The sequence below is a fragment of the Nycticebus coucang genome, chromosome 17 (assembly GCF_027406575.1).
Source record: "Nycticebus coucang isolate mNycCou1 chromosome 17, mNycCou1.pri, whole genome shotgun sequence".
NCBI lineage: Eukaryota > Metazoa > Chordata > Mammalia > Primates > Lorisidae > Nycticebus > Nycticebus coucang.
Genome location: NC_069796.1, coordinates 9,021,200 through 9,048,013, shown reverse-complemented (window position 1 = coordinate 9,048,013; position 26,814 = coordinate 9,021,200). Strand labels below are relative to the sequence as shown.

The 26,814-nt window shown below is 34.7% G+C and overlaps 1 protein-coding gene across 3 annotated transcripts in view; it reads right to left on the bottom strand.

Annotated features, from left to right (window-relative positions):
* FER (FER tyrosine kinase) overlaps positions 1 to 26,814 on the bottom strand; it is a 392,818-nt gene that overhangs the window by 247,751 nt on the left and 118,253 nt on the right. The window contains exon 1 of one of the 3 annotated variants that reach the window (XM_053566755.1): positions 9,792 to 9,920. The exons of the other annotated variants lie outside the window; for them this stretch is intronic. Coding sequence (XP_053422730.1) covers positions 9,792 to 9,920 — 129 coding nt within the window. Of the gene's footprint in view, positions 1 to 9,791; positions 9,921 to 26,814 lie in introns of those variants that run through there. 3 annotated transcript variants of the gene reach the window in all.

The following is a 26,814-nucleotide window of genomic DNA, read 5'->3' as shown; positions in this document are numbered from 1 at the left end:
AAAAACACACTTTAAGGCATTCACTATGACAGAAAGATCATTAATTTACCCAAAGTTACAGTTTTAATTTTTGACTACTATTATCTATGGCAGTCAGTTACCATTCAGTTAAAAACTGCATTCCTTAGAAGATAATTTAAAAGGCCAGATGTCTCAAAAATTTTGCTTTCAGTTACTTGGGTGGGAGTTGTTTGTTCCTGTGTTGATTATTTCCAGGAGGATGGAGGGTAAGTTATATTGCTTTTCTATCTGTTGCAAAGGACCTCACAAGGACACTATAAAGACTACTAAGTATATATTTCATTTTTGTAAATGTTTTAAATTTCTAAGTTTATTTAAAACTTCTCCTGAATGGTGTTATTGTTTAGCATTCTCATGCTGCACAAGCATGAATAATTTGCTTATCCATTCAGAGTTCTTTTTGTTACTAGAACTAGTAACTGGAAACATTAGGAATGTCAAGGCCTTGGTCAAAATTTTATATATTAGAATGGAATCAGAAACTGAAGGACCTAAAAGAAAATCCTAAGGTTTAATAAAAGAATGTGAAATAATAAATTTTAAATACAGAAATGAGAAATCGGCCTGGGCGAATATTTTATGAGGAGGACCCCCCAGGCAATTGAAGCAGCATCAAAAATACACTACTGGGACCTGATCAAACTAAAAAGCTTCTGCACAGCCAAGAACACAGTAAGTAAAGCAAGCAGACAGCCATCAGAATGGGAGAAGATATTTGCAGGTTATGTCTCTGACAAAGGTTTAACAACCAGAATCCACAGACAACTCAAACATATAAGCAAGAAAAGAACAAGTGATCCCATCGCAGGCTGGGCAAGGGACTTGAACAGAAACTTCTCTGAAGAAGATAGGCACATGGCCTACAGACATATGAAAAAAATGCTCATCATCCTTAATCATCAGAGAAATGCAAATCAAAACTACTTTGAGATAATATCTAACTCCAGTAAGATTAGCCCACATCACAAAATCCCAAGACCAGAGATGTTGGCGTGGATGTGGAGAAAAGGGAACACTTCTACACTGCTGGTGGGAATGCAAACTAATATGTTCCTTTTGGAAAGATGTTTGGAGAACACTTAGAGATCTAAAAATGGACCTGCCAATTGATCCTACAATTCCTCTACTAGGTATATATCCAGAAGACCAAAAATCACATTATAACAAAGATAATTGTACCAGAATGTTTATTGCAGCCCAATTCATAATTGCTAAGTCATGGAAGAAGCCCAAGTGCCCAATGACCCACAAATGGATTAATAATTTGTGGTATATGTACACCATGGAATATTATGCAGCCTTAAAGAAAGATGAAAACTTAACCTCTTTCATGTTTACATGGATGGAGCTGGAACATATTCTTCTTAGCAAAGTATCTCAAGAATGGAAGAAAAAGTACCCAATGTACTCAGTCCTACTATGAAACTAATTTATAGCTTTCATATAAATATATATATTTATATTTTTCATTTCATATATATATGAATATATATATTTATATTTTTAATTTTCATATATATATATTTTTTCATTCAATATATATATATAACCCAATTATAACCTAAGAATATGGGGAAAGGAGAAAGGGAGGGGAGGGGAAAGCATGGGTGGAGGGAGGGATTGGTGGAACTACACCTACGGTGCATCTTACAAGGGTACATGTGAAACTTCCTAAACGTAGAATATAAATGTCTTAACACAATAACTAAGAAAATGCTGTGAAGGCTATGTTAACCAATTTGATGACAATATTTCAAATTGTATACAAAACCAGCACATTGTACCCCATGATTGCATTAATGTACACAGCTATGATTTAATAATAAAAAAAAAGAAATGTAGTGATTATAATATTGTATTTCTATTATCAGCAAATAAATCCAACCAGGAGATGTATTTTAGGAGGAAGTCAGGCAGACTCTAAGTGCTGTCTGAGAGAAACAGCCTCACGACGGGGCCGCGGCACTTCTCGCCTGAGATGAAGTCAGCACTGCAGGAGACAGAGCTCAGAAAGGAGGATAGACAAATTCCTGAGGACACTGTTCAAACTTCTGGACAGATCCAGCTAGTATCTGGAGAGTTTTGCTAGAATTCAAAAACTCTCTTTATTAAGTAATCTGATTTGGGTGACTTATTAAAATAATACGCTTCCCTGGAATATATATTAGTAATTTAATTTTTCCAATAAGTAATTCCACATATCACAATTGTAACAAACAAAATCATACGCCAACTTAACATTTTAGGTTTTTGACATATATCTACTTATAAAAGGAAAATAAATCTTTTAAAACTGAAACACAGTTGTCATGGCAGCCTAAGACAACTAACATACAGCTGGCAAGGAATACCTATACATTTACCTTATAAAGTAATCATCAGCTACTCTAAAGGTCCACAGAAAGAAAATTACCCTTGTAGGAAATCTATTAATCAGGACAACTGGTCAAGAATTGCATTATTTTTATAAATTCTATGAAATAAAATTAAAAGTGTACATACATTCATTTTTTAATCTTTCGTTTCCCAATTTTTAGAACCTATCTATGCCTAAACCAAACACTCTGCCCCCAAATCCACCACCAGAAATACAGCTGTGGTCTCAAAGATACGTTTTCTCAGCAGGAATCTGAAAATTCCAGGAAACTGTACAGCAACATTACATCTCATCAGTAGCAAGGTTACTAGACTTTCTTCCTCTCTCTTTTCACTCATCTACAGTGCAGTATCTGGAAAACTAACTTTTTAATTTGCTTTGCTAGCTTCTATTTTCACAATAATTACCACACGTGATTTGAAACTCATTCCCATATTTGGGGTCCAATATTGTTTCTTAAATAAGTTACCAACAAAGAAAGGAATTTAAAAAGCAACCAACTCCCAAGCCTAAAATAATCATTGAATATATGTTTATGCACATATGGACAGGGTATTACTAAAAAGATTAACAATAAAAATAAGTGTAAAAATTATTGGGCCATAATTTTTATCTTATAACTCTTTTTTCACAAAACAGTCATATAACAAAACTGTTTTATATATAATCAGTTGTAGAAGAAATCTTCTACATGGGTGGCACCCGTGGTTCACTGGGTAGGATGCCAGCCCCATATATCGAGGATGGCGGGTTTGAACCTGGCCCCGGCCAAACTGCAACAAATAATAGCCAGGAGTTGTGGCAGAGTTGTAGTCCCAGCTACTTGGGAGGCTGAGGCAAGAGGATCGCCTAAGCCCAAGAGTTGGAGGTTGCTGTGAGCTGTGACATCACAGCACTCTACCGAGGGTGACAAAGTGAGACTGTCTCAAAAAAAAAAAAAGAAAGAAAGAAAGAAACCTTCTATATTAAAGATTCTCTACTTCAACCTTTTCATTTCATTATAATGACCTCAAGGAGATAAAGTAACTTGCCCAAGACACACATAAGGTGACAAACCTAACTCTTGGCTTCCTCTCCCTTCTACTCTACCATATGGCTTAGATTATGTCCACAAAGGAAAGCAAACAGAATGCTGGACATGAATCACTCATTCAAAAATCTAAGGTGTTACCTTCTTACATTTGAAACAATTACGACATTCAAATTTATAACTTTATATATAAAAACTATGGTACATTTATACCTGAAATGATGTGCTATTTTTTAATATATCTCAAGAATATAATAAAGGGGACTAGACCAATAAATCTTTATCAAACATGATTATAAGGCTGAGGGATGCTGCTAGTATGAAGACACACACAAACATTCACAGCCATTTTTTGGCGTAGAACGATGAAAGCAGAAGTCAGACATGACTGAAAACTATGAAATAGTAATGACAGTCAAAATAACCACAGTTTTTTATTTCTATTAAAGATTAAACACTAGGATAGAGGAGAGGCCTCTGAATGTAAACACAGGAAGTTCAGATCTACATTTTACAATGCTCCATTCAGTGACTTCTAGATGCATTAAATCTCACAGTAGTTCTGTAAGGCACCAATATGGTGTGGGGTTCAGCCCTCCAAATCTCACGCTGAGATTCAATCCTCAGTATTGGGGACAGGGCCTGATGGGAGATGTCTGGGTCGTGGGGTGGATCCTCAAGTGTGGCTTGGTGCTCTGCTGTGACAGCAAGCAGAGCTGGCACCACCTCCCCGCTCTCTTGCTCCCACCCTCACATGTGACATGCCTGGTCCCCCTTCACCTTCCATCCTGAACAGAGGCTCTCTGAAGCCCCCACCAGAAGCAGATGCTGGTACAACGTTTCTTTGTATAGCCTGCAGAACTGTGAGCTAAATAAACTTCTTTTCCTTCTAAATTACCCAGTTTCAGATATTCTGCAGTTTATTTTTGTAATATTATTATTAAATTTTAAATTGTATTAAATTATTGTGAAAGAACCAGACCAACACCATCTTAAGAGTTAAGTTTCGCTTTCCCTGCCATTTCACTCAGTACAAGCCCAGGCAATGCCCTGAAATCATGAGACAACTGCCCACCCATCAGGGATCCCCCACCTAACCAATCCAGAAGCGCCCCCTTTGTTTCAAGCTGTGCACGCCCACCCGCTGCGCAGGACCACAAGAACCCCCTGATCCAGAGCTCGGGGCTCTTGACTTGGATCCGTTGCAGCAGAGTCCCTGGGAGCCCAAGTTCGAACTTGCAATAAAAGGCCCTTCTGCTTTTGCATCGGACTCGGCTCCCTGGTGGTCTTTGTGGGGGATTTCGAGACCTGGGCCCAAGAATTGCTTGCTGTAATAAATATTATCATTTTAATAAATCCAAATTATCTTTTAATCATCATCAAATACATGAGAACACTACAAGTAATATTACTATTTGTAAACTTTTAGGGGTTATGTCAAAAAGAAGTACCATAATATACCACTTGAAGTCTCTGTTGAAAAAATATTGACCTGCTTAAAAAATAAATTTATCAGGTGGCTCCTGTGGCTCAAGGAGTAGGGTGCCTGCCCCATATACCAGAGGTGGTGGGTTCAAATCTGGCCCCGGCCAAAAAAACTGCCAAAAAAAAAAAAGCACACACACTAAAAATAGATATATCACTGAAAGTAGTTAGCATTTATTGAGCACTAACTATGCACCAAGCATTTTTGGTGATGTCACCCAAAATGGCTGGCCATCAAGGAATGATGACTCTTATAACTTTGTAATGATGGGCTCTCTCCTAAAGAGGGGAATGGTAATAGAATAAGAATACCTATGGATTAAAAAATTCTTCCAGGAATATAACCTCATTTCAAAGTTAAAAATACTTTAAAATATTGGGGGAGAAAGATACAAAATACTAACAGAAGTAATTGCAAAGCAAAGTCTTACAGCCTTGACTCATAAAGAAAAAGTCAAACTATGTTCATTTTGAACTGTTTGAGAAGACAGAAATATACAATTTGTTTTATGAAGATAATCTCTTTAAAAATATGATTAAATGAGAAATCTGTATTATTTTTAAAATTCTAAATTTCTACTCAAGCCATTTTTGGTGACTTCACCTTTAGCTTAAAAAAAAAATCAATCATCTCCTTTATAAGCCTAATTCCTTCCAATGTTCATGTACCTTATTTCTCTTAACTTAAATGCAAAGGAAAAACCATCCTCATTGTAGGTGAAATAATGCAATAAGTCAAACATATAAAGAGAGATTTCTGAATTCTAGTAAATAGTGTTTTAGATGATGTCTAGATTCCAGCTGACAACATCTGGTTCATGACAGGAATTGACTGAGAAGACGTTGCTTCATCTAGTACAGTATTTATCATTGGTTCTGTTAACCACGTACAGTGGATCAGCAATAGCATTCTGGAATAGAGCCACCTATTTTTGTGTGATTCCTTAATTCAAAAAAATGTTTTTTGTCAAAGAGAAGCTTTAAGATAACCAATGCTCTCTTGCTATCACAAACAAAATAGTCAGTTTTAATAATTACTACAGGATATATACATTTATAAAATTAGCAATGTAGAAATACTTACCTGCTGTGATTAAGTAAAGAGGCTTAAAACCATTTCTGAGGGAGGGTAATTGGTGGGACCACACCTATGGTGCATCTTGCAAGGGTACATGTGAAACTTCCTAAATGTACAATATAAATGTCTTAGCACAATAACTAAGAAAATGCTATGAAGGCTATGTTAACAAGTTTGATGAAAATATTTCAAATTGTATATAAAACCAGCACATTGTACCCCATGACTGCATTAATGTACACAGCTATGATTTAATTAAAAAAAAAAAAAAGAAGAAGAAGAAAGAAAGAAACAATTGTGAAAAAGGAAACCAGAAAAAAAAAAAAACATTTCTTGCCTTTCCTTTGTGCCCAGCCCCCGCGGGGCACTACAGTTTACATATTGGGGTGGATTTTTATCATTTTTCAATGTTTTCATTTGTCTACAGATATATTTATTAATCAGAATAAAGTTAATATAAAATATTTTTAAAGCTATAGGAAAACAAAATAAAAAGTAAGTTATAAAGACCCCAATGACTATTTGGCTAAAAGATTAGACAAAGAATCTAAAATCTTCAACTATCATCTATCTTTTTGGTTTATTTTACAACTCTGACTATACTTTCTACTTCCTCTCACTCCCTCTCACCCTCTTCTTTAAAAAATGAGCAACAGTTTACACACACACACATTCTTTCAAGGGACATGCTATACAAAAATTACCCCTTTTATAGCCAGAATAAATCTTTTGTTAGAAATTAGCAGTTGAGTATCTAAAGTAAAAACCTTAAATCAGACAAATAGATAGATCTGAAATACATACAATTATCTCATTTTCCCTGAGCATATTAGACTAGCCCTTAAAATCAACTCCTTACAATCTTTGTTTTTATTCTTATAAAAGAGTTAAGTTCTATAATAAATTTCAAGAACTCATGAATTTAACTGTTTTCAAAAATACCACACTATTTTCAAATCATCAGCCACTGAAATAAGTACACAACTTTAAAACACTTTGTGTCATAGCTACTATTCAGCAGGGGTAATTAAGTCTTCCTAAGAATTCAACCAGATACTAAGGAGTTACTAGGAAGGAAAGTACTATGCCTTCAAAACGCAGACATTTAAAAAGACAAGATGTAGTAGACAGATTTTTAAATATTGGAATCCACCACAATGTCTAACTAATGCACTAAAATTATTCTAACTTCATAAACTTAGTGCCACAATAAGCACCTATGTCACCTTCTAAAACGTGCAAACAAACAATAACAAGGAAACCACAAATACTGTGCTAAGTCATGTTTTTTATTTTTACCAAAATTTTACTTAGTCTTTTATCAAGTTGCTTTCAACTATATACTGCAGAAATATGTCTAAAATTAAGTATACAAATAAATTTTTATGTTTCATAAAATGTGTTTCACAAAACAAAGCAAGCAATCTAGAGTTGGTGCTAGTTACTCAAGAGAAACAAGAAGAGCCTAAGAGTTTTCCTTTGCCTCTTCTAGAAGAAAAAGTCTTTTGATGTAATTTGTTTATAGCTACCAGCTCTTGGTCAATACTATTTTTATTGATATATGTAGAAACTAAGGTTTTGGATTGGTCCTCCACATGAATGCTAAAGTCATCCCAAATTAGCTAAGGGTAGAAAAAGAGAGCATGAGTGAACCAGAAAGCACATGTGTTAATGAATGAAAAGGCATGAACAGAATTCTGAAATATTTCACCATATTTCACCAATGAGAAGGAAGAGAATGAGGTACAACGAAATTCCAAAAGCCTTGAAAACACAAAAAACTTCCTCATGAAGGTGAAGATACAACAAAAAATCGCTCTAAGAACCACTTCTCAACATTGAGTTATATGGAATCTAAGAGAATAAGCAATTTTCTCTTAGAAAGGAAGTTTGCATACCAGAATGAGATTTCAGAGGCCACAGTAAAATATTTTCAGAACTTTCACTAAAAAATCTTCCCTTCCCTCACCTATGAAAATAGGTGATAGAAGTAAAAGCCCAATAAAGAATGGATCTGCCATCTATAATACAGTGTCACTACGACTGACATACTCTCTACACAGCAGCATGGGGGCTAGGGCTCACCAGAAGAAAACTAGGCCTTGACTGGTCCCATTTCCAGGAAAATCCAAGTTCCTGGAAAAGGGACAACTTCCTTCTAAAATTAACTCTTGTGAGTCAGTATGTATCTAATTGTGATAAGGATTTGCTGGACACGTCATGAAAACTAGAAAATAAAAACCAAAGAAGTCAGAACATCTCTATTAAAAAGTGAGGATAAATAGGGACGCTATGAGAATACAGAATCCTCCTATGTTCAGGGGTATAAACACCACATAAGCTATTAAGTGTGACTCTGAATATGTATGTCTGTGATTATGAATATGAGCGAAGGTAGTAATATCTTACTGGGTAGACTGACAATGATAAATGTTTAAAAGTATATTTGTAGATTTATCATAAGTCAAAAAATTTCATCATATGTAGGTCAGCATTAGCTAATAACCAATGATAAATCATCACAGTTACTCATGGAAGTTTACAAGTGAGAGTTCAGTAAGTATTTACTTAAATTGTTTTAAAATTTCAAGAGTGTTCATCCCTATATTTAATGTCTTCCTAAATGATGGCTGATAGCCATCAACACAAAAACTATTGTCCTATTTCCTCTAATTGAAATTTACGTAAAATAGGAAAATAATAAAATTTTAATCTTTGCTACCTTATTTTGAACATAAATAGGACACGACTATATCCACAAATATTTTTATGAATCTATAAATCAAGATAACACAAAACTTGTGCACATAAGTAATGGTCCTTACACTTATGAATAGTACTTATCCATTGAGTATAGGACACCAATATTTAGAACACCATAATCCAAATAAAGATTGCATTTAGTAACATTAAAACAAGAATTATATATCTATTACAACTCTCACCGCATGAAAGGAAAATGACGGAACAGTATTTTTGGGCATTTACCATTCTTATTTGAAGTTTGGAATTTGGTTTTCCTAATATAGTGAATCTGGAAAAAGACAGCCTAAAATACAGGAGCATAAAACAAGAAACTCAAAGAATGCAGGTAATGAATTTTAAACTGCAAAATAAGATGTAAATCTAATTCTTTACTAACACAACAGATTTCAGAAAAGGCTCTATTCCTAATATTCATAGAAATTATATGTTATACATTAAAAGATTAAGAAATTTATGTGTTCTAAGATACTAAGTTAAATCATAAAAATTGATTATAAATGCAGTGTTGAATTATTCAGTTTTGTATTATCAGTTATTGTCACCAATTATTCAATACCTATGTTTAAGAAAAATATTATTATTTTCCTTTGGTGATAGAAATTAAAAACATGAAGGTTAAATGGAGCTCACCAGGCAGTACAGAAACTGAAATTTGGAAAACAGAAATCTTAATGCCATCACAGATTTTAAACTGACCCATGTTTCTACTCAAATATTCACAAAACTACATTTTTTAACTGTCTATGTATTGGAACATTAGAAAAGACATATTTTTCTACAATCTGAGAGTAAATTTAAAAAACAAATGAAATAAAATAAAAATGGAAAATAAGCCACTTTTTTTTTCAAGGCTTTGTCTTGGCATCTGACTGACAGACAGCATTGTTTGAAAGAACTTTGTTTACTACCAGATTCAAAAGTCAAGAAAATTATTGTTCCCATTTGAAGCAGGAGCATAAAACAGAGGATCTTCTGGACTCTTCAATAATGTCTGGGCCTGGGGGACGAAGGCCTGAGACAGAACCTCCCCTTACCTGCTCCCTGTGGCCTTCTGACGTGGAAGCCTCGGCACTGAGCTTTAAAGCACAGGTCTTACAGCACTGGGACACAACCCCAGGCTCCAGCAGACCCTCACAGTGCAGACACTGCTTCCGCCGCTCCATCTCAAAACTTAGCTCAGAACTAGGGATGGTGGGCACACAGAAGTCAGTCTGTTCACAAACCTTCCCTTCTGAGGCAAAAGCAAGACAGAAAGAGGCACAGACCTGGCTCCTGTTTCCTACTGTCTCCCCCTGTTGGCATGGAAGTGCACCAGGCTGTTCTGGATTAAAGGAACAGACACCGCCAACCAATGTTATTTGGTTTTTGAGTGACAAAGAGAAAAATCTTCATACATTAAGTGAAGATCCTTTAACTAAGAAAGAAATCTCTTTTCTGGTTGATTTTTTAATAAAAACATCTTATTTTCTTCCTGTACAACACATAGAAGTCTTCTTATTTTAGGATGTTGGATCTGAAGATTATGAGAATAGACCAAATTTTCAAGCATTTCTTCAAACAGTATCTTGCAGACAGCTGTATAACAGTGCTTTTCTTAATCCAATGCTTTTATTTATTTACTTATTTAGAGAGTCTCACTCTGTCGCCCTGGGTAGAGTGCCGTGGAGTCACAGCTCACAGCAACTTCCAGCTCTTGGGCTTAAGCAATTCTCTTGCCTCAGCCTCCCAAGTAGCTGGGACCACAGGTACCGGCCACAATGCCCGGCTACTTTTTGTTGCAGTTTGGCCATGGCCGGCTTTGAACCCGCCACCCTCGGTATATGGGGCCGGCGCCCTACTCACTGAGCCACAGGGGCCGCCTACCAATGCTTTTTTAAATTATTATTTTTATTGAGGTATAACTCCCCAATATTTTATAATCCTTCTCTTCCAAATGAAAGAATTTAAATTATGTGCAAATGGTCTCTATAATCCCAATAGAAATAAAAATTTAAAACTTCCTGCAGCAAGAATGTACTATGCTTATCAACACACAGTGAGGTGGCAGAGTTAGACAGGCAATAGAGTGGGATACTTAAAACCCATAAATGTTGAATTTGAAATAATACACATATGTCTTATAGTTTCTTCTTAATTGCCATATAAATCCCTACTTTATTCATTCATTTAAAAATACAAATACAAAGCAACTACTAGATAGCAAGTATCATGCTTCCGTACTGGGAAGAACATAATGGACCTAAGTTCATGGGACCTGATGAAAACCAGTATGAAAAAAAAGGAAGAGTCAAAAGTCTTAGTAAAACTTTCTTTGTGCGTAACTCTAACATAGATACCTCCTTCTTCAAACTCTTTGCCTTTCTTTACAATTAGACATACACTTATAAAAGAATTTTAAGTCTTGCCTCTTTGTATAATTTCCTTTATTTTTACTTTCTGGTAACCACTTTTTTATTTTGTTTCTTTTGCTAGAGGGAGAAGGATGAGATGGGTTAATTCACACTACAGGTATACGTACACTTTCTGAGTGAAGGGTACACTTGTAACTTTGACTTAAAATATACAAAAGCAAACTGTGTAACCAAAATGTGTGCACCCCTGCCCTATTCTGAAATTTAAAATAAATAAATAAATTTCTCTCTTATGCCCATTTAATTTGTTCCTTTAATATTAACTGAGCATTTAGTAGGTACTAGGCACTTACTCAGGCTCACAAAATCATAAAACATTAAATCTAAAATCAATATTAAAAATAACAAATCAAAATTAATGTTTGTAGTAAAAATTATAGACTCTAAGGAAACTAGATATCTTGTTATTGATCTAGCACACAGAGGATCTAATGTTGGGTACATCATCTATACCCATTGGTTCTGCTCTTCACAGATGGAAAAATTTAATGTCATCTGGTTATCTCACTAGGCAGTCCCTCTTTTAGAACGCTTATAAATATAATGATCATAACAGATGCTGTATTCTATCCATAAAGTTACTATAAAAGTACCACAAATTGAGTAGCTTAACACCACGGAAGTTTATTTTCCCAGAATTCTGGAGGCGGTGGCCAGAAATCTGCAATCAAGGTGTTTATGAAGCCACTGCTCCTTCCTTCCAAAACTCCTACAGGAAGAACCTTCTTTACCTCCTGCAGCTTCTGGTAGCCCTGGGCCTTCCTTTGCTTCTGACAGCACAACTCCAATCTCTGCCTCTGTGGTCACGTATCTGTGTTCCCTATATGTTTAGTCTCTTCCCTTCTAATAAAGATACCAGTCATATTGGATTAGAGCTTACCTTAAGGACCTCACACTAACTAGACTATAATTATGAACCCTATTTCCAAAAAAGGTACCATTCACAGGTCCTGGGTATTATAGCTTCAAGATAGCCTTTTTTCTTTTTTTGAGACAGAGCCTCAAGCTGTTGCCCTGGGTAGAGTGCTGTGGCATCACAGCTCACAGCAACCTCCAACTCCTAGGCTCAAGCAATCTCCTGCCTCTACCTCCCAAGCAGCTGGGACTTGAGGCGCCTGCCACAATGCCTGGCTATTTTTTGGTTGTAGCCATTATTGTTGTTTGGCGGGCCTGGGCTGGATTTGAACCCGCCAGCTCAGGTGTATATGGCTGGCGCCTTAGCTGCTTGAGCCACAGGAGCCGAGCCAACTTCAAGATATCTTATGGGAGGACATGAGAGATGTGGTCACCAATTATTGATGCACCTTGATCATTATACTTTTACCGTCACCTAAATGCCTGCCTATTCCTATCTTTTGACTTCTAATTTCACATCTGTTCTTGGGCAATGCTAAGTGCACATTTCCCATTCCAGTGGTGACTTAACATTTAGTAACCTTTGGTAAATAAACAATGTCAAAATCTCTTCTAAAACTTAAGAATATTACTCAATATACTCTATTATCTTAATATAAAAGGACGCTAAAATAATTAGTCAGGTGTGTTTCTTCCACTGAAATGCTCCTTTCCCCTAAGAGGTTATTTTACATAAATATTTGATGAATGTTTGCTAATATGAATTCTAAGAGCTTGTCCAATATCCAAAAACTATGTACTAAGCCTCCTTTTTATAGCAAGCAATGTTCAAGGCAGAGAAAATAGTAGTAAACATAGTGAAAGTATCTATCTTCTTAGAGCTACAGCATGAGGAGCAAGCGGTGATTGATTATGGGAGAAGAAAATAGAGAATAAAAACATACATGCATACACACACAATTATCAGACTCAAATGAGGATGGAAAGACATAGAAATACTTTTTTTAGTATTTAATGCATGGAAATGTTTAGAACTAACCTACCATGTAGTAACAGCAGCAGTCACGGGAGCACTAGTAGTACTACTGGTAGAGATGCTAGAGGGGTACGTGAGACACAATGGGAAGGCAAGAGGATAAACAATGTCGGGGGTGGAGGCCCTAGAGGGCCACTACAGCTAGTCTGAGATGCCTCAGAGAAGTGTCCTTTGAGCTGAAATTATGAAAAGAAGGCAGTTGATCATGTGAAGAACTTGGAGAAGAGTATTAAAGAGAAACAAAGCAGAAGAAACTTGTGTTCCTGGGGCACTTCAATCAGAATTGGCTTGCGCACACTGAGTGTGACAGATGAGGAAGAGTGGCAGGAAATCATGGCGGGAGCAGACAAAGAAGCAACATCACACAGGTGGGGCTATGGTAAAGAACCAGAATTTCATTGGGTTACACAGGGTCACACGTGGTAGAAATATAAGATCTCATTTACACATTGAGATCACTCTAGTTATCGCATAGGAGTAAAATGTGTGTAGGGTAAGGAAGCAAGCTGAAGCAGTTCAAACTGCATCTCATGGTGGTGATAACTAGGATGAATACGATGGAGATGCTGACAAGAGGTCACATTTGGAATATGCATAATACCAAGAGAACCTGCTGATGTGATGTGAGAACTGAGGACAAGCATGAACACAAGGGTGATTCCCAAGCTTCTGGCTTAGGTAGTTGACTGAAGGTAACACATGCATGATCTACTGGATTGAAAGATACACAGTCACTTTGGTAAGTAAAAGACCGTGGGAGTGGCAGATTTGAGGGTTTTGACAGCTAAATTTAAGATTATCAGTCCAATTACTTTAATGAAAAAAATGATCAAATTCTAAGATAACTTTTATAAATTAAGTTCACATTAAGATGCCTTATTCATGCAAATAAGGCATCTTAATGCCTGTCATACCTCATTATGACACCAGATAAAATGAAAAATTTAAAATAAGAATAACTAAAGCATTATTTCTACATATTCAAGAACTATGTTGCAGGGTGATAACTTTTGGTAGGCATGATAAAAATGAAAAACTTTCATCTATTTAAAATTTTAACCTGAGCTGGGCGTGGTGGCTCACACTTGTAATCCTAGCATTCTGGGAGGCCAAGGCAGGTGGACTGCCTGAGCTCAGGACGTTGAGAGCAGTCTGAGCAAGTGAAAAACGGTCTTTAAAAAAAAAATAGCCAGGTGTTGTGGCAGATGCATGTAGTCCCGGCTACTTGGGAGGCTGAAGCAAGAGAATAGCTGGAGCCCAGAGTTTGAGATTGCAATGAGCCTTGATGCTACAAGCACTCTACTGAGGGAGACAAAGTAAAACTCTTGTCTCTAAAAAATAAATAAATCAATAAATAAAATTTCAAACTGTATACATTTATTTTATTTTAAAATATAAGGTGATAAAAAGTCTCAATTTCAGAAATTTGGGGTATTTTTAATACTGAGCCCCACCTGCTGGTAATTTCTTATTTTTAGGTAAGATAAAACTAGAATATATATGTTAATTTGAAATGTAGTCACCAATATAAAATATTGAAAAAACACATTTAAGAGACATCAAGGTACCATTTTCTTTCTTTATAGCTATCACTTAATGAACTTAGCTATATACCAGGAACTGTACTAAATATTTTTGCAATATATTTCACTTACCTTTCAAAACAATTCTGTGAGGCTTATATGACTTGCCACTTCTCACTAATAAGGAATGTTACCTCAGAGAAATTACGTGATTTTGCCTATGATCATGTATTTGAACTAATGCCCCTTTGATTACACATTTATTGCTTCGGCAACCACACAACCCTGCTTGGATAAAATATAAACTTCACCTTAGAAATTTTTAAGTTTAAATCTGCCACTCTGATTCTGATAAAATTCCATCTTAATCTCTTCAAGTTTCAATATTCTTTTCTGAAGGGTTAAAAAAACTCCTTTGCAGGACTGTTTCTTAGTAATTAATAAAATGATGTATTATATATCTAGCACACAGTCAAATAGTAATTATGGGTTGGTTCCTTTGAGCAATTTTTCTTAAATAATATATTAGAACAACCTAAGATTTGAGGCTTTATACTCAAATTCAGTGTCTCTCAATGAATAATCTTTGGAGGAAATTTTAAATTTTAATAGTCACTACATAAATTGGTTAAGAAAAATCATCCTTCTAAAATAGAACATGTTTTATACAATAGCTAAATTTCAGCATTCTATTCATTTGTCTTTAAAATCTATTGAAAGATTGATTTTTACATAAAACCAACAACAACAATAGTTTACAAAGTAAAATTAGGAATAACCATGTAATAGCCAGGTATAGTGGCTCATGTCTGTAATCCCAGCACTCTGGGAGGCTAAAGTAGGTCAATTGCTTGCACTTAGGAGTTTGAGACCAGCCTGAGCAACAGTGAGACGCTGTCTCTACTAAAAAAAAAAATAAGCAGGCTGTCGTGGCAGGTGCCTATAGTCCTAGCTACTCTGGAGATTGAGACAGGAGGATTGCTTGAACCCAGGAGTTCGAAATGGTTATATGCTAGGCTAATCCTCCGGCACTCTAGCCTGGGAAACAAAATGAGAGTCTGACTCGAAAAAAAAAAAAAAATAGTAACTAAGTAGAAATAGTGAGATATCAATAAGTAAAACATATAATGAAAATTGTAAGCACAGTTGAAAGTGAAAATTTCCCTTCAATCATCAGTAACATTTTTCAATCCTAATAAGGGGCAAGATTTAAATAATTTTTGCAAAAATAAAAATGTTTTTACAAAGATAAAAATTATTTTTAATATGTAAATTATTTCCAATAATTTTCAAAGAAAATATAGATGTTAAAAATTTTTTAATTCAGCTAATAACTAATAAATGCTTCTAATTTTACAGATCTACCATCAAACAAGTATAGAATATATGCAATTGAGAACTCTACCCATAGAATACAGTTATCCATTACATACCCAAACTTCAGCTGACAGAAAAAGCAGAACTATGAAAATACTTTTAAAAACACATTCAGTTCATCCATTATTCAGAGTCTAGATTATATTCTTGGATAGCATTAATTTGTAGCCAGCTGCATCCTTCGGCCCACACTGAACTGACTTTTGATGTCATGGCCTCCCACTTCCAGTGATAGACTTTAGGTTCTGCAAGAGATGGCCTTATGAATCTCCTTCTTGCATTAGCTGTAACGATTCTGTCAAGGGCACTGTCACCACAACAGTCAGTGTTAAAGCCTCCAGTAAGAAATTCTATTAGAGATAAACACAATGAAAAGCTTTTTTCCCCTACTGCGACACACTTTCTATTATGTAAGAGTGTTATACACATATGACTTTTATCTATGTTCTCATTTTAGCTTTTGGAAAGCTTAAAGGTAAAATAATAGCTCTAGAGTATAAATTATACATACATGCTATGACTATAGACTTGGTATCTTGTTATAACCTATATTCTTCCTGGTTCTAATTTTATTTTATTTTTATATTTTCCTGACTTTTGGTATCATCAGCTACTACCTCAATGCTACCTCAAATACGCAGGGGAATAAATGAGACAGGAAATGAAGAAATGAGTAAATAAATTAAGAAATACTAAATCTTTACAAAAAGTCTTGCAAGGTGAAGTTTACATATTTATAGAGCTGCAACAGTCTTTTCTGCTAACAATTTAAAACAACAGCCTGCCTATCTACTTGGGAGGCTAAGGCAAGAGGATCTCTTGAGCCCAAGAGTTTGAGGTTGCTGTGAGCTATATTGATGCCATGATGCTCTATCCCGGGCAGTAGAGTAAGACTCTGTCTTGGGTGGATGGATGGATAGATAGACAGACAAAAAACAAAAGCCTGCTTACCAAGATTTGGAGACATCATGCTCCCTGAATCTGTCTTTCTAAAAATGATAAAGCTGAAGCTGAAAGCGTTAGCTTTTCCATACTTCCTGCTAATCAGTTGATGGATTCTAAGGAAAATTAGAAGGGTACAGGAAGATTCCCTTGTGTTCTCTGGTTTTTAGTGCTCTAATACCAAATAACATTGAATACCTGCAAGAGGTCAAAGCTATCTCTGACTTTAGAAATAAGAGAAAGGCAAGATCCCCCTATATCACCCAAGAAGCCCATTAAGAAACACAAATAAAAATTGAATTAGGCTTTCATATTCCAACGAAGAACAGAAGATCAGTGTTTTTCATTAGTCTAGTATGGCTAATCTATGCTCATTTTACTCCCCACGTACCAATATTTTAAGTACTTGCACTAATTACTCCGTCACCTTAAAAGTATGGCATATCTTCCAAAATAGAAACAATTATGATTTAATTCCTCAGCACAATTTTCAAAATTATAATGAGCAACTACTAAATTAAAATGAGACCTCTAAATTGCATGCTGTCATCAAATGCTAGAAAGTATGTATTAATTTCTTAACAGTTAACACTAGCTAGTGAAAAGTCAGAATCAACATGTCTATATATCATCTCTATATCATCATATAATTCTTTGAAATAGAATTACATTATTATTAAAAGAGCTGGCAAAGAACTTTTCTTATTAAATACATTTTTAATATATCAAGACAATTATATAAATGAAAGATGATATATCATATTAGAAAATGATACCTGCTCAAAATGTAGAATCCCATGTGAATTAATTTTTATCAGATTTAATACAGAAATTAAATCCTTGAAAATATGGCCAAACATGGTATGAAACTGACTTCAGTTACAGAAAAAGTCTACGTAAGACTTCTGCATTATACACAAAAAGAGGACGAAAACAAATCTCAGGAGAAGTCTCCATGTTGACCTGACTTTCACCCTGTGTCACCCAGCCATGCATACACACGACATTCATCTAGCAGTTTCCTTTTCTAACAATACATCTACACCTGATAAAGGACAGAGTCTGTGAATATTTTATAAGTAATAAAATTGTACAAAGCTACAATATCAAAAAGCATAGACATATTTGCAATAATTAAGCACTGCTAATGTAAGCTATGTCTACACAACTACAATGTAATAAATAGATAAATGAAAGTGACTGTGTATGCTGCGAGTCTATAACTCATCCATACTCTCTCCATACCCACAAATGCTACAATAAATTATGACACTTCAGATATTCTGTTTGGAGATATTTCACATTTCTCCTCCCTCTCCCAAAAAATGCTGAGAGGTGCCTCTCTCAAACCTTGTGATGATATCAGTACATTACCCATCTGACATGAAAAAAAAGTTGTCATTGAGAATACCAATATAATCAATCCCTTTTGCCTATAAATTCTTACCTTGATAGTCCCAGTTTTAAAAAGAAACAAAGTCTCAAGTCAATACTCAGAAAAAAATGGAAACCCTGGGAACAGAGGAGGAGAGAAGCTGGGGGCGGGAAGAGGGCGGTATGACAGGACCCTGAGTCCAGCAGGAGAATGTGGGGACAGGAGGGTGTTGAAGGAAGAGGGATGAAAGCGTCGCTTACCTCACATACTCGTCAGTGTCGCCTTTTTCTCATTCCTTTCTGTTCTTTTACTGCCTCTTATTTCTGCATTTTATTCCTCTCCTGTCCTTTATCTTTCATCTCCCTCACTTTCATTGATCTTCTTGCCCCCTCACCTGTTTCTCTTGTTACCTTTTTTCTGTCACATATCTCCTTTTCCTCCTTTCTTGATTTTTCCTTTAAAGGCCATAAAGATAAGGAAAGAGAAGAGGAAAGAAGAGAGTTCCCTCCAAAACTAAGTTTTAATTAGTATAAACTAATTTATCCCTTAGCCAAAAATAAAAATAAAAAAATAAACGAAAGTCCCTGATGGAATAAGAACAATGTGCCAATTCCATAAAGATTTGCTTAATTATAAAGAAACAAAAGTCATTTAACTATCAGAGTTTCAAAAAGTGGCTAATTGTAAAAACTAAAAGTTTGCTGGCACTTGAATTAACAAACATCTCAAAGGACAACTAAAGCTTTTTCTTTCAAGTTACACACCTAGCCTACCAGATACCTTCCTAGCCCTTGCTAACCCCATCTTAGCTCCCACAATAGCTCCCACTGTTCTTGGCTACACTACGTTAAGTTCTCCTTTCTAAAATTTCAAAACCCTTTCCTTAGCCTTCTCCTATATTCTAATTATCAATCTGGATGACCTACTTATAATAATAAATAATACTTACAAATAATCTTCTGTCATGTTTGCAGTACATATTATTGTCAGTTTTTGTTACTGTTATTTTATTTCGTTTCATTTTGTTTTGAGACAGAGTCTCACTTTGTCACTCTCAGTTCGAGTGCAGTGACGTCATAGCTCACAGCAATCTCAAACTCTTGGACTCAAGTGATTCTCTTGGCTCAGCCTTACAAGTAGCTGGGACTACAGGCACCCGTCACAACACCTGGCTATTTTTAGAGACAGGGTTCTCGCTTTGGCTCAGGCTGGTCTTGAACTGGTGTGCTCAGGCAATCCACCTGCTTCAGCCTCCCAGACTACTACGATTACAGTCATGAACCACCATGCCCGGCCTTATTGTCAGTTTTTACCCTGCATTCTAATTCGGTTTATTTTCCAACATAGAAAAATGCTCATTTATATTTCCTCTAGTAGTTTTATGGCTTTAATTTTTATATTTGAATATTTAATACATCTGAAGCTCATTCTCAATATAACATGAGTTTAAGACCTGAATTGATATTTATCTAACATGCAGAATCATCTTTTGTTTTCCTTAAAATATTCTTGTATTAAGATTGTGTGTGCATGCTTCCTTGGGTGAAGTGTTCTCTCTTAGTCTATCTGAAGATTCTTGTTTCTTAACTACACATTAATTTGTTTTCAAAAGAAGGCAGATTAGCAAAAGGATTAAACTTGTATACATTCTTAGAGCCCCCTATAATATCTACCACATAATTAAATACATAATTTAAATGTATATGGACTCTTTCTGATTGAGTTGTTTCTCCTCCCAAGAATCAAATAATTGTTCAAGCAACCCTAAGAACTTTTCTAAAAGACTTAGCATCTATTCTCAAAGATGTCTCCACATATTCTGACAGAGAAAACCTAAACCTTACCTTAGTCTAAGACCTTATTCTTCATCTTGGATTTGTGAAATAAACCAATGGCTTAAAAATTAACAACCAAGCCTTAATCTTTTAAATGTTAACCTGATAAGCAATTTTCAGCAAAATAGTATAATAATGGAGGGAAATTATTAGAATTTAAAATTCATTAGATTTCAAATGGAACAATATATCATAACATTTACAAATTCTTTTTATAAAACCTTTCATTTAGATTAAAGAAATTAATGTCATAAAATAATTTTCAAAATTCAAGACAAAAGACTTCGGAGATAAAAAATATATAAATCTTTCTCTACATGTGTGGTCAAATAGCCACCCACAATTAAGCACAAAGAAGAATAAGAACATCTTGAAACATAAATTTTAAGACAAAACACTATTCACTTTAACAGAGAGATGAGCAAGTAAATTGCATAGGCTGGGATAACTTTTCTTAGGTCGATAAAAATAAAATTATTTTAAAAATTATAAAACACGTAACAATTTATATACCAAATAATTGCTTTTTGACTGACTTCCTGAATGAACACAAAAAAAAAATCTAAATTATTATAATGGAGGAAAAAATGCATTCATTTATGAATAGAAATTTTTAAGAAATTTCAAATTATAATAGGAAGTACAGCTTCTTTTTCATTGACATAATACTTTCTCTACTCTTTAATGAGTTAATCTAAACAAATCACAGAAGGAAAATCTAATTAGTATATACACACTAATGAAATTCTTCTTAATAAACTAAAATGAATTTTCTACATTTACCATTTTTATGTGTTAACCACATTTTAGAGATGAAGAAGCTGAGGGTGAAAATTCACCTAATAGCTATTAAACCCAGGAAGATTTGACCCCAATCACCACGTTTGCACCTTCTCTGCTATTACAAAGACAGGCTCTGAACAACATCGATTAAAGGGAATGAAGAAAAGCATGTTTTAATTGATACAATGAATAAAATAACAGTTGTGCATAAATGATGCTAAATTTATTTTAACATTTAAACCTATTCATTCCCTCTATAAACATTTGCTAAGCACATCTCTAGGTAAACTAAAGACCTAAACATTTTGAAATGTTTTTTCTAATTTTTATTTTTAAATTTTTTCATTTCAGGGTTAATGTGAGGGTACAAACAACTAGATTACAACATTTGCATTTGTATACTCTATTTATCAACCCTTTGTCAAATCTGTAACATGTAAATATCTCTTCCCATTTTGAAGATTGGATTTTGAAATGTTTTAATACATGAATATACGCAAGTCAAAATTCAGCCAACTTTCAATTACTTGTTAAATCAATTACTTCTGTTCCATTTCTCCTACTAAACTTACAGCAGCATCTAAATCTATTCAATCTTTGGTCCACCATAAAACAAAATCCTACTACATTATATTCATGTGGTGGGTAAAAATTAAGCACTGCTCAATCCCAAATGACTGAATCAATGGATCTGAAGTGATTAATTCATTTTATTTGCATTAATCATAGGAGGTGTTTAATTCTTACCTAGCGTTATCTTCTCTCTCATTTTATTTTATCCTTCTAGGGTTAATTAATACCTGACCAGTCAGCTTATGCTAAGAAATTAAGAAGCCCATAATTAATGAGACAAATTTGAAGTACGTGCATACACATTTTATAAAACCAAATGTAAAAGTGAATTTCAACTGCTCATTTGACCTACGTATCTACTGCATAAGGATATGAATATGAGCACAGATAATAGTTAAAATATAAATAGAAAAATGCTTTGAAAGTTAGAGCTTTTTTGTTTGTTTCATTGTCGTTGTTTTGTTTTCCTGCTACTTCTGTGAAAATCCTTAAAATACTACTAGTATCTACATGGAATTTATGTGTAAAATACATTTTAAGTTTTATGCAGATTGTAAAGGATGAGACTTTACTGTCAAAATAGTTTAAGTTTCTGAACCTCAGAACACTGTCAGGTATAGACTTTAGTTAAATATTAAAATTCTAATTATTTAAATTAGTAAGTTTTTGCTTCCAGGTTTCATGTGGCACAAATTTTACCAGGTTGAACTTTCACTGGCTTACTAGACCATTAATATTACTAAATGTCTAGTATCGCAAGAATGGAAAAGCAAGTATTCAACATACTCAATACTAATTATCAGGAAAAAGAATGTCTCTGGCATCACCCATTGGCTAACCTTCGATGTAAAATGACTTCATTTGAATGAACCAAAGAAAAATAAAGATAAACTTGAGCTGAATGACTGGAAAATTGTTACACTTATGATCATTTACTGAAGTCTTTGTTTTATAAATTAGAAATTTATGTATCAAATTTATGTGCAGTAGAACATACACCTATAAATATACTTTAGGTATAAGATCCATGGGGAAATTTTGTGCTATTAATGGTCTAGTAAGCCCACACTTCACAGTCTCCCTGCCTCCTTACTCTCTCTCTGTTCAGTGCTCTGGCTTCCCTGTGCAGCCTTCCTTCCACCACAAGCAGCACACGCCGGTGTCAAAGCCTTTCCTATCTGCTCTTCCCACAGCAGGCGGTCTCGGCATTTGCTCCCTTAGTTCATCCCAACTTTTGCACAAATGCCACCTTTTCAGGGAAGCTTTCTATAACCATTCTTCATATGAAAACTTCTCCCAGTGCTCCTTTTCTGCAATCATGATGTATTTTTTTCTAAAAAACTTACCACCATCTAACATATGTTTGTTTACTATCTACTCCAAGTAGACCCATAACAGGGGGGGAAAAAAATCATGTCTATTTTGCTCACTGCTGCATCCCAAGAACCTAAAAAAGTATGACACCTGACACTCAAAAAATACTTGCTTATTAAATGAAAAAAATGAAGTAACTGTATGTGCACTATTATAAAATGATACCAAAGATACACTTAAAAAGTAAGGCACAGAATATTGTTGCATGCTCTACCATTTGTGTCAAAAGGGAAGGAGGCGTATCATTTACTTAGGTGTGGATTGGTATATAATGCTTCTGGTAGGTTTGTTTCATTGCTGTTGTAAGAGACTCAAAAGGAAAGTTCAGAACCATATGTATGTGTATGTACTAACTATTCAAAGAAATAAGTTAAAGTTTTGACTTTACACAAAAGAAATACATGAGATAAACCTGCAGAAAAATTTACAATTTATACTTAAGAACTCAGTGAACTTCTATTATTATAATTAAATTACATGTGAATTCACGTACATTATTTTAAAAACTTAAATAGAATCATATGGTTCTTACAGTATTTTATAACATACAAAATAAGTTTACACACATTATCTCATTTCAGCATCACAGAAATCATGTCAGGTAAACAAGATAAATATTCATTTCCCTTTCAATGAAAAAAAACTCAGAAAGGTTAGGGGATCTGACTATAGTTCACAGCATAGGCAAAGCTCAACACATGTCTCATGATTCTTAGTCTGATTCTTTTCTCTATGTATTACCTCTTGGAAAAGCTTCAAATTATTATTATTATTAGTTATTTTAAGAAAAAAACAGGCAGGGCACAGTGGCTCATGTCTGTAATCCCAGAACTTTGGGAGGCCAAGTCAAGAAAATCACCTCAGGCCAGGAGCTCAAGACCGGCCCAATCAACACTGCAAGACTGAGTCTGTACAAAAAAATTTAAAAGAATCAACCAGCCATAGCAGCACATGCCTGTCGTCCCAGCTACTTGGGAGACTGAGGCAGGATGACTGTATGAGTCATGCAGTGTGAGGCTGCAGTGAGCTATGACTGTGCTGCTGCATTCCAGCCTGACTGACAAAGTTAGACCATATCTCTAAAAAAATTAATAAATAAAATTGAAAATTAGGAAAGAAAACGAAGCAGGGGAGAAAGTATGTGATGATAAAACTTCAATGATGTTATTAATATGATGCCCAATTTATTTCAATCCATTGTAGTGTCCTAAGCATAAAATTGAACTATCAGACACTATTGTAAAATAGGTTACTATTGAGGCACAGTAAACATTTTTAGCTAACAAATCACATATGTTGTTAGTTAAAAGTGTAACAAAACAAGATTTTACTGATTCATCTTGCTGTTCAACTAAGCAAAACTAACTCAGTAAGATATACAGAAAAGATAAATATATGCTGTGAGCTTTGCTAACGAAAGGGCTTAAACAAAATGTGCAATTTTAGAAATATCAAAGTATTTGATGAAAGTAAAGACAATTACTTATAAAATAGCTAAACATTTTAAAATTAGGAACTCATTACATTGTACCATCAATTCTAGACATATTTGACATATAAGGGAGATTCTTTCAACAAAAATTATCATAATGTGTTTGGTCCAAAGCACAATATTTACCGTATTTTACAATCCGGTAAATAACTTCATTATTCTGGACTGACTGAAAAAGTTCAATTCCTCAATTCAACATATACTGATTGAAAACTTACGTTCTTATACTAGACAGCTAAAAATCAAACATGCATAAAGTGTTTTTTAGTAAATAAATACAATAGGAAAGTCAGCAGCTGATGTTTATTCAAAGATTAGAAAATTCTGGTATTCTCATCACTAGGCAAAGGCAGCCAACAAAGAGTTCACTTGCATTAAAATTTGCCCTAGCAGGCAGATTCTTCTACTCTGAAGAGCTAGAATTGAAGTATTTTATAAAATAATCCTTGAGTTTATAAAGCACTTAAGCAATTCAAAATGTTTGCAGAATTATTAACACATATAATCTGTTATTATCCCAATTTGATGAGAAAGAATTTATGTTATAATTCATCATTTCCCAAAGTATGCTCCATCCTGCTATGGTCTCTTCAGGAGGCTCCTTGAAAGGAGGTTAGGACAATATTTTCATAAACAATGTACTCCATATGCTATTTCCCTTCTTGGGCATTTGATATTAAAGGCTTAGAAAATTCCTGCAGTCAATATTACTGTTTCTTCTGGCTTAATCCAACATGACCCAAATTCTGGAACTCATTTCTCCTTGGAATTCTTCTTAACATTCCACAAACTAATGGAACTTACACACACACATACACACACACCCCCAAATCATTTATCTAATCTAATTGATCAAATCAATATGAAACTCAGAACAGTACTACCTTGAGCCCAGAAGAGTAAATGCCACCAGCACAGTTAGGAAGTGCTTCCATAAATTATAACTGCACTTCTCCTTTTGAAATTATAATAGCCTAAAAGATATTTTCATTAAAATTGCACTAAAGATACATATTCTTATGATTCATTTCCTCCTCTTCAACAGAGTACTACCTAAGTTCAAATGAATTTATTTCCGTCTGATAATCTATAAGCTTCAGGGAATAACTGAAAAGACAAATCTTTCCAACATTATCATAAGAGGTATAAACACTCTTTTAACTTGGGGGACGGATGTAACGTGAACCTTTGCAAATAAGGTAACATTATGATTAATAGTTGTAAAAGGTTATTCTACTAGTAGTCCAAAATTATTTTCTAAAAAATATTAAGGTTTACAAAACGGCAAGTTTTTATTATAGTAGCAGACACAAAACAATTATTATTCATTATATTCCCTCACAGGGTATGTTATTAAAGGTGCCTCACTCTAATTACTGATTCTGCTAATAGTGTCATGGACTAGAGGAAATAAATAATGGTGAATTCCACAATTTTAAGATTCAACTATCTAACCTATTATGTCACCATTGACTGATTTAACCACCTTTAACAACCTATCTTCCAAAGCTGTTCTATGTGTAGCCTTTTTATCTTACTCAAAACCTATCCCATCCCTCCAGTTCTCTGGCCAAAAAAACTTAAAATCACCCTTGACTTCTCTTTCTCATATCCCACATTCCAAGGAAATCTCAAGGGCTCAACCATCAGAATATACCCAGGAGCCAAACACTGTGGCCAACAGTGCTACCTTACCATCCTTGCTCAAACTGTCATCTTCTATATCCTGGACGGCTGCGATAGCTTCCTGCTTCTACCCTTGCTTCCCTTATGTACATTCTCAACACAGCTGCCATAGCGATCCAATTTAAATCAAAAGTCAAGGCATGTTCATTCCTGTGTTATAACCCCTCAACTCAAAGTTCCCTGTTTCAATGAGAGAAAAGCCATAATCCAACATCCCAAAATCTGTTGCCCATTATGTTTCTAACCTCATTCCCTATATTGTCACCTTTCCCTCCACTCAGGCCTCCTCACTACATCTTGAACAGTACAGACACATTTCTGTATCTTACAGTCTTTGCAATGGACACACCCTCTGGCTGGAAGGCTCTTTCTCCAGAAATCAAAGTGGCTTACTAGCTCCCCATTTACAGTCTTGTTAAAATGTCACCTTCTTAATGATGTTTGTGCTGACTTACACTTAAAATTGTGTATCAAGATGGAGACCTTTGAGAAGTGGTTAGGCAATGAAGGGTATGCTATGAAGGCTAACCACTTCCTAAAGGTCTCCATCTTAATACTGTTAAATGGCAATTAAATTTCAACATGCATTTTGGAGGGAACAAACACTCAAATCATAACTAGATTTAACTTTCATTGAGCCAAAATAAATATTAATACATCTAAGTACCTTACTATACAACCCTAACCCTGATTATAGGGCTGAATCACCTGGAATTTTTATAAGAACATTCAGTGATACAATGTCAGGACAATCAAGTTCGCAAACTCATCCTAGAAAAAAGTGCTATATCCCTC